General features: G+C 38.2%; 1 protein-coding gene and 1 long non-coding RNA gene across 2 annotated transcripts; both read right to left on the bottom strand.

Annotated features, from left to right (window-relative positions):
- Nucleotides 667-1,664, bottom strand: LOC109842357 (zeatin O-xylosyltransferase-like). The gene is made up of 2 exons (XM_020411245.1): nucleotides 1,419-1,664; nucleotides 667-1,366 (listed from the first exon to the last, which is right to left on the bottom strand). The coding sequence occupies exons 1-2, from the start codon at nucleotides 1,662-1,664 to the stop codon at nucleotides 734-736; spliced, it is 879 nt and encodes a 292-aa protein (XP_020266834.1). The 3' UTR covers nucleotides 667-733.
- LOC109840275 lies at nucleotides 11,950-12,363 on the bottom strand. The gene is made up of 3 exons (XR_002246846.1): nucleotides 12,319-12,363; nucleotides 12,126-12,242; nucleotides 11,950-12,007 (listed from the first exon to the last, which is right to left on the bottom strand). It is a non-coding gene; the product is annotated as an uncharacterized LOC109840275 (long non-coding RNA).

Here is a 15,205-nt window from a genome sequence, read left to right on the forward strand (position 1 = left end):
AAAGGAATTGCTTCAAAAAATCAACTCTAAGGATGAATTTAGCTGAATATTAAAGATTAATTTTGATTCTTGATGGTAATTTTAAAGCACAATTTTTGGTTTTTGACTGTTGTAGAAGGTTTATCGTAGAAGGTTTATCGACAAAAAACTTTGAAGTTATGGTGGGATGAGGATTATAATTTTGTATTCTAATAAATATGGTTTTGGGACAAATGAAACAACAATGGATTTTTTAGGGTAATTGAAAATATACAAGATTTGACGGTGTATGATAAAAAACCCTAAAATTGCTGTTTTTTGTAAAGGTACTTCTTGTCTTTATGATTATGAAAGTATTTTGGCTTGGTTCGTGGGTGCTTCTGGGCTTCTCCATTTCAAAGACTAATTTATGTTGATATTTTCCCTAATGATATATACTCATTATACACTACAAAAAAAGATCCGGAAAATGATATCAAATATCAATCAGATGACCCAGAACTGTGTCTTGTTGAGAGTCAAAATTATGAACTTGCAGATTTATTCCTTTTGATTAAAATCTGGAAAATTGTGGTTAATGTGTTTCTTTTCCCCATGATGATGATAGTGGAAGGGGGTTTGCGAGCAGACTTAGGGATCGTTGTGACTTTTGGAAGTTAGAGGCCGTTAGCTGAGAAACATCCGAACTTAAGAGTGAAATTTACCCATTTATTTTTCCATACTCAGAATCAAGGAAACCAACATAACATCATCATCATCTAGTAATATGCTGAACAAACGAATCAAACTCAGCCTTAGACGATCCATTCTCCTTCACAGCGCCTCTAATCTCCTCCCCTAACCCCTTTGCCCTCTTCCTAATCTCCTTCCCTTCGTCATCAGTGCCCATCATTCTCTCAATCGCCCTCTCAACCTCCGAACCCGATACCGTCTCCTGATCCCAGCCCCTCACCAAAACCCCAGCCTTCAAATACTCGCACACCATCGTTGCATTCCTCGGCTGATCCGAATGCATCGGCCAAGCGATCATCGGCACTCCGAAACTCAAGCTCTCGATGCACGAATTCCACCCGCAGTGGCTCACGAAAACACCCGTCGACGGGTGCGCCAAGATTTCTAACTGCGGTGCCCAGCCTCGCACTACGACTCCAGTCTCTGACGTAGATTCCTCGAAGCCTGATGGCAGTTTCCTCTGTTTAGTACTGTTTTCGTTGTCAGCGAAGATATCGCCTTTGTCTGCGTCTTTTAAGACCCAGATGAAACGCTGACGGCTGTGCAAGAGGCCGAGGGCTAGCTGCTCGATCTGTTCGTCGGAGATTGATACTGTGCTCCCAAAAGAAACGTAGACGACGGATTCTGCGATCGTGGTCGCCACCGCTCGCTGAAACTGGACTCATCGGTCCGATTGCGAACAACTTCTTGTTTCGATACCTGGGCACATGCGGCATCAACTCGATGAACTCCCCATCGATCTCCTTACAAGTATTCATCACGACCCCGGCCTCCGACGACAAATCTCGCCAGTACTTGTCCAAAAACACAAAGAGCTCTTCTGGACAGCGGTCAGGAAACTGGGTGAGGATCACATTTCTCACTTCTCGACTCAGCTTGTCATCAATAATCTTGAGGTCGTCGGTGAAGAGCGAGAGCATGTACGACGCCGTGACGCACTGAAACTCGTACATCTCGGCATTGGGGATCGAATAGGCCTCGGCGCAGGCAAATCTCATGAGAGGGTCGTGGACGACGACGAGGCGACGGGAGGAGAGAGCCAGAGCGCGAAGCGCGAGAGCGATGGTAGGTTCCGCGGGACTGTGAGTGCCATGCGAGCCGACGCCTCGAAGGAGGGGGAGGTCGCTTCGAGGGGAATTTGTACACCGCGGGGAGCTGCCGTGTCGTGCAGGGAGGGCGCGAGAGGAACGGGAGCGAGGCGGCGAGGTTTTGGGTGGAAGCGCGATCTGGAGAGGAGGCGTAGCCCCAGCCTCGCAGGCGCGCGAACTCGGCCGTCCTTGGCCTGCTTGACGGGATGTTCCGGGGTGGGAGCAGGTAAGAGGAGGCGACATGTGGACTGGGATGTGGCAGCGGACGAAGAGCGTGGAGGCGAGAAGTGGAGGAGTTGTTGCCGGTCGCCCCTGCATGGATGGGTCAAGGGGGACCGGCCGACCCCGACGCCAGTTTTGACCCGGCATTCGCCGTTTTTTTGCCTGCTTTTTCGCGTTTTTTGGTTGTGCTTGAATGGGCTGGCCGCCCTTGCTCGCGCCATGGTTCTCGCGTCGCGTCTGGTTCGTTTGCATTGTTTCATTTAAGAGGCAACTCTACTTTATTAGTAGATAATAGATGCCCCCCCACCCCCCCCCACCCCCCCAACCCACCCACCCTCTCCCCTCCCCTCCCCTCCCCCTTTTTTCTTTTGGATTTGTGGACAACAACTCATACCCCGGTCCCTCCTATTAGAGTTTTTCTCTTGGATTCTATACTTTAGACTTTAGAGTCAGTTTGGCTGGGTTGGAAAGGCCTCGAATAAGGACCTAATTGTCTGGCATAGACTGAATCCGTCAGGAATTAATGTTTTTGGGGTTTTTAATCTATGTTTCGGTGTCATTTCGGGATAAGGTGGAAGTAAGCTGAAACGTCAGCTAGAATAGTAAAACCCAATTCCGAGGTTTTAGAACGAATTGAAATTGGGGTAATAAAATAAAAGAAAAATCTTGATTGCTCTTATTTTCATTTCTATTTGTTGAGTTCGAGTGGTGGTCACTCTTGGTTTTCAAACCGAGAAATGAGAAATTGTTGTTTGTCATTCTTCTACGTTAGACTACTTTCGGTGAAACAAACAAGGAATAGAATTTGTATGGCAAACACCTGAATCTACCATTCTATACGGAAATGATAATTCATATTATTTGTTGAATTGAACCAAACAGGCCCTAAGGAAAAGAGGGTCTTAAAAGCAATAGACACTACTAGCCAGCACTTTCTCCATTAAACCGCAAAACTGGTTGTAAACAAAGTCATATATACTATAGTCCTAGCTTCAATGTGTTAGACCCTAAGGTCGCTATGAAAGAACCCTAGAGGAGGGGAGGTCATATATACTATAGTCCTAGCTTCAATGTGTTAGACCCTAAGGTCGCTATGAAAGAACCCTAGAGGAGGGGGGGGGAGGGTGTGAATACGGTTTATGCTAATCTAATCCGATTTAATGCCAATTAAAACTTACTAATAAATATCCTAGCAAAATGATATGTAATAAGATATATATGCAAGGATAAGTAAACTAAGCAAGGGCAAACAGTATAGTGGAAGAAATAAACAAGATGCAATATGCGATATAAGATGAACACAAAAATAAGTGCGCCAATGCAATCACAAACAAACGATATGTTCACGAGGTTCGGTCCCCACGACCTACGTCCCCGCTCCTCACCTCGAGGAGATCTCCACTATCACGATACACCCGGTTTGGAAGCCGAAACTTCTCTACACACTCGGTTATCAAGTAAACCGACAACTCTCACAAAATCTCACAATGTACATACACAAGCTACAACCTCAAGTGTTGGTCCTCACGTATCGACTCCCTCAAGTGCTCGGAATTATCACCTCTCACTAGGCCACCGACGCCACTCCTCTCGGATCGACTCCGTCATCACCACACACTCCTCTTGGTGTAGTGTATTACAAGTGATCTCACGATAAGCACATAAATATAAATCTGTTCTCTACAATAGATGAGAACACAATGTAGGCTCACACTCAATGTCACACAAACCCCACAACCCAAATTATACAATGTATTCAAATACAATAAGCTCAATGGTTGTGTGTGTAAACAAAGAGTAAACAAAATCAACTAAACTCAATATAAACACTAGCTTAATAAAATGATAATCAAACAATATAAATGTAAAGCTAGATTGAGTTTAGAGAAACTTCTCTATAGATAACAAGAGAGAGGGAGAAGAGTGAATGCTCAAACACCAAGGATGATCTCCACTTGCTCTTGTGAAATTCTCTTCACAAACAAAACTCTTAAACGCTTAAAAGCTTTTTAAACAAACACTAAACAAAACTTAAACCCTTGTTAAAACTTTGTTAAAACATTCTCTTGGATGGGTGAAGAGCTGAAGGCAATGGGGTATTTATACTCACTCAAAACTTTAGCAAAAACCCTAAGGAAAAGACCAAAAACCCATAAACAAACAAATCAGAAAACTAGTTGTTACTGTGCAACGACTCTCTGAAGAAAACTAGCCGTTACTGTGCAACGGCTCTCTGATAAGTCGACTTATGAGTCGACTCATGAGTCGACTAATGAGTCGACTAGACATGCACAGACCTGAAGTGCACATAAAAACTCAACTTTAAACTGGGTTTAAAAATATCAAATAAATTCAAAAAAATATAAAACTTTGGGAAATGATTGTAGGCATGATAATACACATGCTACAAAAACTGGTTTTCTAAAAGGACTTTCCAAATGTAAAATATCATCATTTTGTAAGGAGGTCCAAAACATAGAAATGTAAACACATGAGTTTTGACATTTTAGCTTAATCATGTTTTGAAACATTACAAAATGAATATATAGACTTAATAGAAGATGTAAATCATTATTGTCAAGTCCATATACCAAGAAAGCAATATTTTCACAAAAATACTTGTTTAGCAAACTTTCAAAACAACAAACATGATTTTATTGAACTAGATAAAATTGATATTGGTGAAATCATATGTAAGCATATGAACAAAAATATATTTTCCAATTATATTCAATTGCTTTATATTTAAACATGAAAAGCCAAAACAATAAATATGAAAGATGTAAATTCATATTTATATAAACTTGGAAACCATAATATGTATGTATATATGAAACTATATATACATGGAAACCAAAGCTAAATTGTGTGTATATATATAACTATGTATATATAAAAACAAAGCTTGTATTGTATATATATATAACTATATATATACAAGGAAACCAATATAATGTGTGTGTATACATGATTGAGCTTAGAGTACCAACACACATAATATAAACCTAAACTACTGTTACCCAAGCTTGATCTTGATCTTCATTATAGCTCAGCTTGGTAAACTTGGATGAAGCTTATAATTGGATCTTTAACTTGATAGCAAGGCTTCACTCCACTATTCCGCCAACCTCCATTTAATATGATCGTTATGGCATAATCCATCCATCCTCCAACACGTTGTTCACCTAGAATAAATACGAAAACACAAACACTAGACAAACAATATTAGAAGTAAATTATTTGTTAAACATCATCAAAACAAGAAGGCTAACAATTTCATCTCTTCAATCAAGTCAGTATGGGATTTAAACTTTGATGGCTACAGAATGTACATTTTTCAAGCAAAGCTTAAGAAGCTCAAGACCGTGTTAAAGGATTTGAACAAAAAACACTTCATGAACATTAGTGAGCAAGTGATTAGAGCTAAAGAAGAATTAGCAACAGTTCAACAGCAGCTACATTCTGATCTTCTCAACCCTGCACTAATATCCAAAGAAAGGGAATGCATTCAAAAATATGTCAGATTGACAGAATTTGAGATATCCTTTTATAAACAGAAAGCCAATATCAACTGGGGCTTACAAGGTGACAAATGTTCAAAGTTCTTCCATTCTATTATGAAAACCAAAAGACACAGCAATAGGATCCTTTCATTATATATTGAGGATGGTTCAAGGATTACTGAAATGCTCATGATTATTGATGAGTTCATTAAATACTACAAGAAGCTATTGGGATCTTCTACTCCTACTGATAATCTTGATCCCAATGTGATAGCAAATGGTCCAATTCTTTCTCCCTGTCAAAGAAATACTCTAAGTCTACCTGTTACGAGAGATGAAATTAAGCTAGCAATATTCTCTATGTCAGAAGAGAAGGCACTAGGACCTGATGGTTACAATGCATCATTTTTTAAAGCTGCATGGAGTGTCATTGCTGAGGACTTATATAAGGCTATTGAGTAGTTCTTTGTATCTGGAAAACTTCTAGGTACGTATAATACTACTTCCATCACTCTAATACCAAAAATTCTTAATCCTCAAACAGCTACAGACTTTCAGCCAATTTCTTGCTGCAATTGTGTATATAAAATCATCACCAAAATCATTGCTAGCCGAATTCAAAAAGTCATGGGTTTCTTGATAAATGATGCATAATGTGCTTTTGTCAAAGGAAGAATCATTTCAAACAACATCCTTCTAGCTCATGAGCTCATCAACCATTATGATAGGAAGCACATCTCTTCAAGAGCTACCTTGAACATTGATTTGTGCAAAGCTTTTGACACGATTAGTTGGGAATTCATTAAATAAATGTTGGAAGGCTTGGGTTTCCCTGGTAACATGGTTGGCTGGATATGGGAATGTATTTCTACTCCTAAATTCTCTATCTCACTGTGACGCCCCTGGGTTCACACAAGACTGCAGTCCAAGGTGAAACCAAGAATGTCAAACCTGCCTTGCACCTCACCGTGCAATAACATGTTTCACCATCACAATTAACATCTATCTAGCAGAGTCAATAATAGGTGTAGGTACAAAAGCAAGTAAAAGATAGTGCAAGAAATAACTGATGAAGTGATAGAGATCACATAAATATCTCATCATCCAACATACAGAAATACATAGCCAATGTCTGAATCGATAATTGGAATACTCAACAAGTCTCAAGTACAAATATCTGAGTAAAGGAAATAAGGCATACAGCCTTTACAACATCTAGAGAATAGTCCTCAAATGTCAAATAAATCTACAGTGGAGCTCCAAAATAAAACATAGCTAAAATAGACAGGTGAACACTAAAGTGTGTCGCCATCAACCTGCGACTCTCCGGGCTCCTGGCTCGTTACCTGAAAGGGGGAGGGACAACGTGCGTCAAAGCGCTAGCGAGCAACATCATAACTAACCCCCAAGGGAACAGGGCTCGTTGTATAAGAAAATACAGTTAATACATAATAGATCTAAAATCATTGATCTTACTAAAGAGGATTTTAGTATTTAGAAATTTACAACACGAGCATAGGTACGTCGAGCGAAATAATCCAAACAAGGAAACTCTCATGTATATACCTTATATCTCAAATTTGTAAATCCCTAAACACAAATCCCGAAGTTCTAGTACAAGAAACAATAATAAAAGAAATGCAACTAATCTCGGAGCATAGATACAGTGCCATGTCATAGCTTACATGAGCATCAGGTTATTACTTACATGTATGCCATGTTATAATTTACATAAGTGTCATGTCATATACTCCTGTGAGAAAGTCATATATATGGTTAAGAAATATGTTCGATGCAGGGATTAGATGCTGTGGTTTTCAAACACATGGAATAAGTGGCAAATGTCCAACACGAGGACTGAAATGGATTATAGTCCAACACGAGGACTTCTATGGATTATAGTCCAACACGAGGACTGTGTAACTGTGAAAAGTATATGTAGACAGATATACATTATCTAAACTCACCTGCATCTCGGTGTACATGTTTAAACTTATATCAAAAGTCATCCCACATGTACAGATAAATCATTAACATGGTAAAGTAGGGTCAGGTTATCGAGGCGACCCCAAAAACAACTCAAACAGATCAAGAATCTGTAAAACAGCTCATCAGTCGACTGATGTGTCGACTGATGACGCTCAGGCAGCACAGCCTCAGCTCACCAGTCGACTGACCAGTCGACTGAGAAGCTGAGAAAACAAAATCAGTCGACCGACAGACTGCAGAAACTCTGCACAGGTTGCTATTTACACAAAATTCGATCTAAACTCATCCCCATCAATCCCAAGCATGAAAATACTGATATTAACATGTATGAACTAAACTGAAATAAAAATCCCATATGTGAATATATAAACAAAAACCCTAAACATGTGTATTTATGTTTTAAAACATTTTTAAAACAAAACTCATGTTAAATCTCATGTTAAAAACAAAACTCATGTTAAATCTCTTATACACACATTTCAGATCTAGATATTTTTAATAAAACATTGTTGGTCCTTTTATAAACTGAGATACTCAATACCCCACCTCATATACCATAAAGATTCATTCTTTGTACTAAAAATATATTTTTGGCTAAATCAAAACTCATTAAACTCAAAAAATTCGTGTAAAACAAAAGGGACAGAGTTGGGCGAGATGTTACTCGCCTCTGGGTGATGAACAACTCCTGGATTTGAGAGAGAGAGGATCCCCTTTGCTGTAATGTGAAGATTTCGACGAAAATCCCCCAAGTTCTTCCCCAAATCACCAAGAACAAGGCTAGGGTTTGTGATAGAGGAGATGGGGCTAGGGTTCTCTCAGATCTGAAGGTGAGAGGGGTGAATTCGGGTGAAAAAGAATATATATGAACAGCTAAACCCGACCTAAACCCGAACCAAAACAAAACAGACCCAAAACCTGTAAAAACTAGAAATCAGCTTATCAGTCGACTGATGTGTCGACCGATACAGTCAGTCGACTGATGTGTCGACTGATCTGGAAAAATTCAGTTTTTTGTGCATGTTTTGCTAATTTGCAAAACCAACGCACAAAACTCTACACCCAAACTCTCATATCATCTCAAATAACTTATTATCATGTATATCAATGACCTCAAGCTATTTATCATAAAAGAATTATTTATTTACTAATAATTCATATATATTCATATAAAAATTACGGGGTTCTACATATCTCACTTAATGATTCATTGTATGGATTCTTTCATGGAGCTAGGGGCTAAGACAAGGGGATCCCCTTTCACCTTACCTTTTTTTTCCATTGGTATGGAGTACTTGTTAAGGAAATTAAATTTGCTTAAGAATGACAGGATTTTCAAGTATCACCCTAAATGTTCTAGATTGGAGATCACTCATTTAATCTTTGCTGACGATTTTCTCCTTTTCAGTAAGGCTGATTTAATCATATATTTGATCCCGCCCAAATATGTTTGCAAAGTAGATAATTTTCTTTTCAACATTGTTGCATCTCTTTTAGGGAGACGGTTGAGTTTGCCCATCTTTTGTTCTGCTCTTAAATCTCTGGCTCAGTTACAAAAATTTTTAACTGCCTCAAAGATTTCAGTAAGGTATCTGGCTTGGAAGCTAACCCCTCTATATGCTCTATCTATTTGGGAGGCATAGATGAAGATTTAAAAATTCAGATTTGCACTTTGCTAAACTTCACAGAGGGTACTCTCACTATTTGTTACTTGGGCATGCCTCTCTTATCAAAGAGGTTATCTTGGATGGATTGCCCTCCATTTATTAGCAAGATCAGTGCACAAATCCAGAGTTGGCAAAACAAAAGGAATCTCTCATATGCAGGGGGACTCCAGCTTATTAAATCAGATATCTTGAGTATTCAAATGTATTGGACAAGCAACTATTTCTTGCCGATAAAAGTGCTAGAAAAAATTGATAGTATGTGTTCAACATTTCTTTGGAACAAGAAAATTCACCTTATCTCCTGGGCTTCAGTTTGCCAAGACAAAAAGCTAGGAGGTTTGGGACTATATTTGGCAAAGCTTTGGAATTATTCTGCTGCCCTCAAGCTTCTTTGGCTAATTCCTCTAAAGAAAGATATGCTCTGGATTAGATGGGTTCATGGCCACTACCTGAGGCAACATAATGTATGGCAAGTTCAAACTAGAGATCAAGATTCTTGGATGCGGAGGTAACTCATTAAGGTGAGAAATATAATGCTTCTTCAATTGGGTGGGTTAGATAACTTGAAAAACTTGATTGATAGATGTTGCACTGGCGAAAAATTCAAAATTTCTTTGGTGTACACCGCTCTTTCTCAATTTTCCAGTCAAGTCTCTTGGTATGGATCTATCTCGGGAGGTCTTCACTATCCTAAGCACTCGTTCATTCTGTGGCTGGTGACTCATTCCAGATTATTAACGCAGGACAAACTTTGTAAAATAGGAAATTTGGGCACAAATGCTTGCGTCTTATGTTCAAACCACATAGAAGAAACCTGTGGACATTTATTTTTTGAATGCCAGTTCTTTGTTCAAGTCTGGAACAAAGTGATGGACTGGTTGGGATTTAATTGGAGATCTTGCTATTGGAATCATATCATCAATTGGTATAGCAACAACCTCAAGGGTAAGGGTTTTATAAAGAATTTGAAGAGGATGGCATTGTCGGTCACTATCTATATGCTTTGGTAAGAAAGGAATATGAGGATCTTTCAATATAAAAATAGAAGACCTGATCATGTATTCCATGCTATTAAGTTGGCAATTTTCTCCAAAGTTCTGAAGTGATATTCCTGTACACATGAAGGAGAGGTTGGAAAAATTGTAACCTGTTTGTTGTTTTCAAATCTTATTTTGGAAAATTTATTTCCAGGTCCTTACCTGGATAGTTGATGTACTCAAAATTCTATATTTGGTTAATAAAATCCATTTTTATTGACCAAAAAAAACTTTTCTTAGTATGGAAACTATTACAAGTACATCTGGTTCAACTTGAATCCATCGATGCACGTCAACTTTTGCTTAATTAGAGGACATCTGGTCAAATTTATTCTCCAAAAGTCTTAATCCTTATCCTCATGAAGTTAAGAAACATCACTAGTAGAAAAACGATCAACCTAGACGGAAATTTCCGTCTATGTTGATTGCAATTCCGTCTAGATTAGGTCATCTAGACGAAATTCCGTCTAGTTTGAGTGGTTTATTTTGCTTCCGTCTAGATTGCTTCAAACTAGACGGAATTCCGTCTAGATTGATCAATCTAGACGGAAGTCAACCTAGACGGAATAAAGAATTCCGTCTGGGTTGGCAACCCAGACGGAATTCCGTCTGGGTTGGTTTTTTACAACCTAGACGGAAATTCCGTCTGGGTTGATTCAATCTAGACGGAATTCCATCTAGATTGCCTTTTTTCAGGGGAAAAAAATTAATTAAAATTTGTATTTCCCTGTACAATTACATTAATATTTGAAAACATCCAGAAAATACTATACACGCCACATTCAACCATCCAATCATAATCAAAATTCATAACAATTCCATTAAAAAACATCTATATAACCAAATCCAACACATTGTACAAATCCAACCATCCACTTCAAAATATACATCAATCAGTTCCGTCTAAAACACATCCAACAACATATATACTAACAATGCCAGTGACTAAGATATGATACACGACATGAATAAATGTAGTATTATAACAAATAAAACTGTTTATTGCATTAAAAATAAAAAAAACCTCATCCATCGTCGTCGGCGGGGGTATCTCTATCCCGATTACGAGAACGGGTGCTGCTCCCTCCAATATCTCCACTCTGAATGTTTAATTGAATAATCATTATGTGGTGTTTGATAACATATTAGATAAAAATGAATTTATAAATATAAGAAAAAATAAGGTACCTGAGCACTACTCTGTCTAGCGCCGGAATTATCGCCAATCGAGCTAATGATCCGTATGACACCACCATACGCGCTATAAGGAATAGCACCACCTAAATATTGTATAACATACCCTATGAGATCGTCCATCGAGTTCGCCGTCAGCGCAACTCTAGTCATCTCATTAGTCACCTGAATATGCAGCTCCGGGTCAATTTTGTCAATCAAGAAGGCAGAGATACGTGCGACAAATGGCATAGCCTGAAAACTGCTTGTGGCTGCTCTATGCGATGTAGATGATGTGGAGGATGTTGTGGACGATCTAATGCTTATACCGGGTGAAGCTCCGACACCATGCAGAGGATATCTTCCTCTCCTATTATTAGGGAGAAATAAATATTAAACTTTGCTCTCAAATTCAATAATGGTAAACAAATATAAATAGTATGTAGTATTCAAATTGATTCGATTTTTCACCATCCTTACCTATTATGACCCATCAGGTTCTGTGTGAGATTGATGTTCTCCTCTGCAGAAAGCATGTGAGGGTCTGGCTCGGTTTGTTCCTCCTCCTGCGAAATGTAGACAGATGCAGCCTCCTTGGATGCGGTCTCAAATCCCTCCTAAAGCACAAATTTATAGTTAATTCAAGATAATGACCATATTATTTGTGTTCTCGTTTCCTCGTAGTGTTAACAAAATAGAATTAATAATACTACTCAAGATATGTATAAGTCTCACCACTAACTCGAGATTTGCCGTGATCTTATCCCGATTCCTCTCATCACCCCTATATTGTTCACGAAAAGTACCATATGCCGCTCTGGCCCTCAAGTGTATCGGCATTAATGATTTCCCCTGTCATATTATAAATTATGAGATTTCATAATCATACTAAACATTAAGATCTTTTAAATCTTTAAATGACATATACCGTATCTTGACAATAAACATCCTCTAGATTGGCGTAGGAGTGTGAGCCCAAGTGATGGTCATGCAGTCTTTCTTCTATTTTCTGACCCCTTCGTGGATTTATTCTTTAAAAAAAATTCTGTAAATATAAAATGAAATAATATCTTAAAATTATAAACTAAATTTCATGAAACTAACCTTGGCGGCATCGATGTCCCAATACATGAGGAGAGCTGTGAAATGAATCTCGTCAACTCGGTCATCGAGGTTTAAAAACCTCTGTCAGTCCTCCTCATACCTGTCATAGGTTTCATGTTTGATCTCATGCCTCCATTGTTTGAGGACTGCTTCAACCTTGACATTAAACACATAATTCTAAGCCCCCTCAAAGTCTTCAAGGCAGAAGCAGTCCTGTAGATTTACATACACATTTAGTAAGGATAATATAATATCAATTACTAATTATTAATAAATAAAAATCTAAAACAATATGCACTTACCATAAGCGCAGTCCATATCGCCTCGTATGCGGTCCATGGTAATTCTCGAAAATGAAAATAAGGGTTGATAATGGTCGCTCTACGCACGAGAACCCCAATATATGCATTCAATCGGGTTGACCAAGGACCAACGGGCAAATTAGAACTATTCAACCTAATAATGCCCATCATTCCTCTTAGCGGTTGTTTAGAATCAGGCTTACCTCCGCCACATCGTCCCTCTATGCGATCCTTCTTAGCACCTACAATAATGACAACATGATAATATATCATATAATATACAAATGTGAAAATTAAAAGTATTTATTGGCTTTTACCATTCGCTATCTCTCTTTCTTTTGCTGCGAGTGCAACAGCTTTCCTAGTCTCCAACATAGGAAGCATTTCCTGATACCTTCTCGCAGCACGTGGGTGGTACTTCCTTGAATCAGCCTTGAACTTATGAGAGTCCGGAGGTAAAGGTAAACTGAGAAAGTCCAGAGTCTTTGGCCGCAAGTCAGTAAGGAATGTATATGATGGATATGTCGGGGTCCAAGTAGCACCTACATAAGAAAGAAGAATCATTAATATTAAATTTTAATTGAATATTATCAATTATTAAATATTTAATGCTCATGAGATATGTTGTTATGAAATGCATTATTGTTTTTATTATGATAAGATAAAAATCGATAATGTGGTGTAACATATATAGTTCATACCTACATCCAGCGCCACATTCTGTGCGTAAGAGAATTCTTGCCAAACATCATCAGATGAACCGATTGGTTCACTATAATTATCTTCACTTTCTTCAATATTTTTTTCATTGTTATTAGGAAGAACAACAGATCTTGGCTCCTTGTACAAAACCACCCAATCATACATGACATTCGGATCTTTCACATAGAAGCACTGATCAGCTTGTTCTGCGAAAATGAATTTCTCATCCGTATATACTTCTCGGTGAAGATTGACTAGTGTAAATCCATAATGATCCTTTTGCTTTTTTGCAGGACACCACCGAACCTTGAACATCGTGTAAGTACATTGTTTTGGTTTACCAAACCCGTAAATTACCTCAACGATATCTTCTAATTGGCCATAATATAATATGTCAGCTAGAATTGGATTCTGATCTCTTATACTTGAAAAACATTCTTGAGCAAACAAGCCCATGACCCCACTGTTCTGAGTTACCCTCCTATCATCGGTCTCTAACGTTCGAAATTTATATCCATTCACCAAATGCTCATTATAACGTCTCACTTCGTGATAAGGACGTTGTGCATGGATAATAATTTCATCTGGTAATGTAGTATCATCAAGAAGTGATTTTTCAACCTAAGACAAACAATTTGAGAATATTTAGGCGATGTTATATTATGAATGTTCAATAATTAATTGTAAAACACTTACATCAAATCTTAACCAATCAGAAAATTCTTTCTTATGTCTTTTCTGAATATTGTGCGCTGCATTCCTACCGGTTGTTTCATTCTTAAGCTTCTCCAGATGTTGCCTATATAAACAATATATAAATTTGTATTGATAAACTATATGTAAAATGAATATTTCTCATCTATATTACAGATTTTATTTGTTACCTTCGATAGTCTTCGAACATATCAAGGTTTTCCAACACATATGCATGAATTTGATCTAAGAAAGATCTCGGGTATTTTTCACGCTTCCTCTCCTTTTGAGGTGCTTGAGATGTGGTTTTCTTCTTACGCATGTAACGTGATGCAAACACAAAGCATTCGTTAGCCACGTATCCTTCAGCTATCAAGCCCTCGGGACGAGCTCGATTGCGAACATTGTTTTTCATGCAGCCCAAGTATCTTATAATCATAAAAGTTAATTATTAGCACGGTAATTTGAAAAACGCGTATACAATTAATAAATATAAGAAAAATCGTAAATTACCTTTCAATCGGATACATCCAACGATAAGTAACAGGACCGGCGATTCCGTCTAGGTTGGAGCAACCTAGACGGAATTCCGTCTAGGTTGACTGTTCCGTCTCGTTTGTCAAACTAGACGGAATTTTCCGTCTAGTTTGATCCAAACTAGACGGAACAATCTAGACGGAAATTTTCCGTCTAGTTTGCTCCAAACTAGACGAAATTTTTTCCGTCTAGATTGTTCCGTCTAGTTTGGTCGATTTTCTACTAGTGCATGTTGACAGTTTGTTTTCTATTAAAAAAATTCTCCTGCACATTAATTCGATGACTTAAGAGCGTATAGCGTGATGACGGCCTTACTACATAAATGAAATCGTTAGAGAAACAAAAGGGAATCTGGTGAACTCGTATTCTTCAATCCTTTCAGAGATCCACAAATATCACAGAAGACCATGGTCCATGAGATTAAAGAGAATCTGGTGTAAATCTCTTGCAAAATAACAATTTATAAGAAAATGCTGG

The sequence above is a fragment of the Asparagus officinalis genome, chromosome 5, assembly GCF_001876935.1.
Source record: "Asparagus officinalis chromosome 5, Aspof.V1, whole genome shotgun sequence".
NCBI lineage: Eukaryota > Viridiplantae > Streptophyta > Magnoliopsida > Asparagales > Asparagaceae > Asparagus > Asparagus officinalis.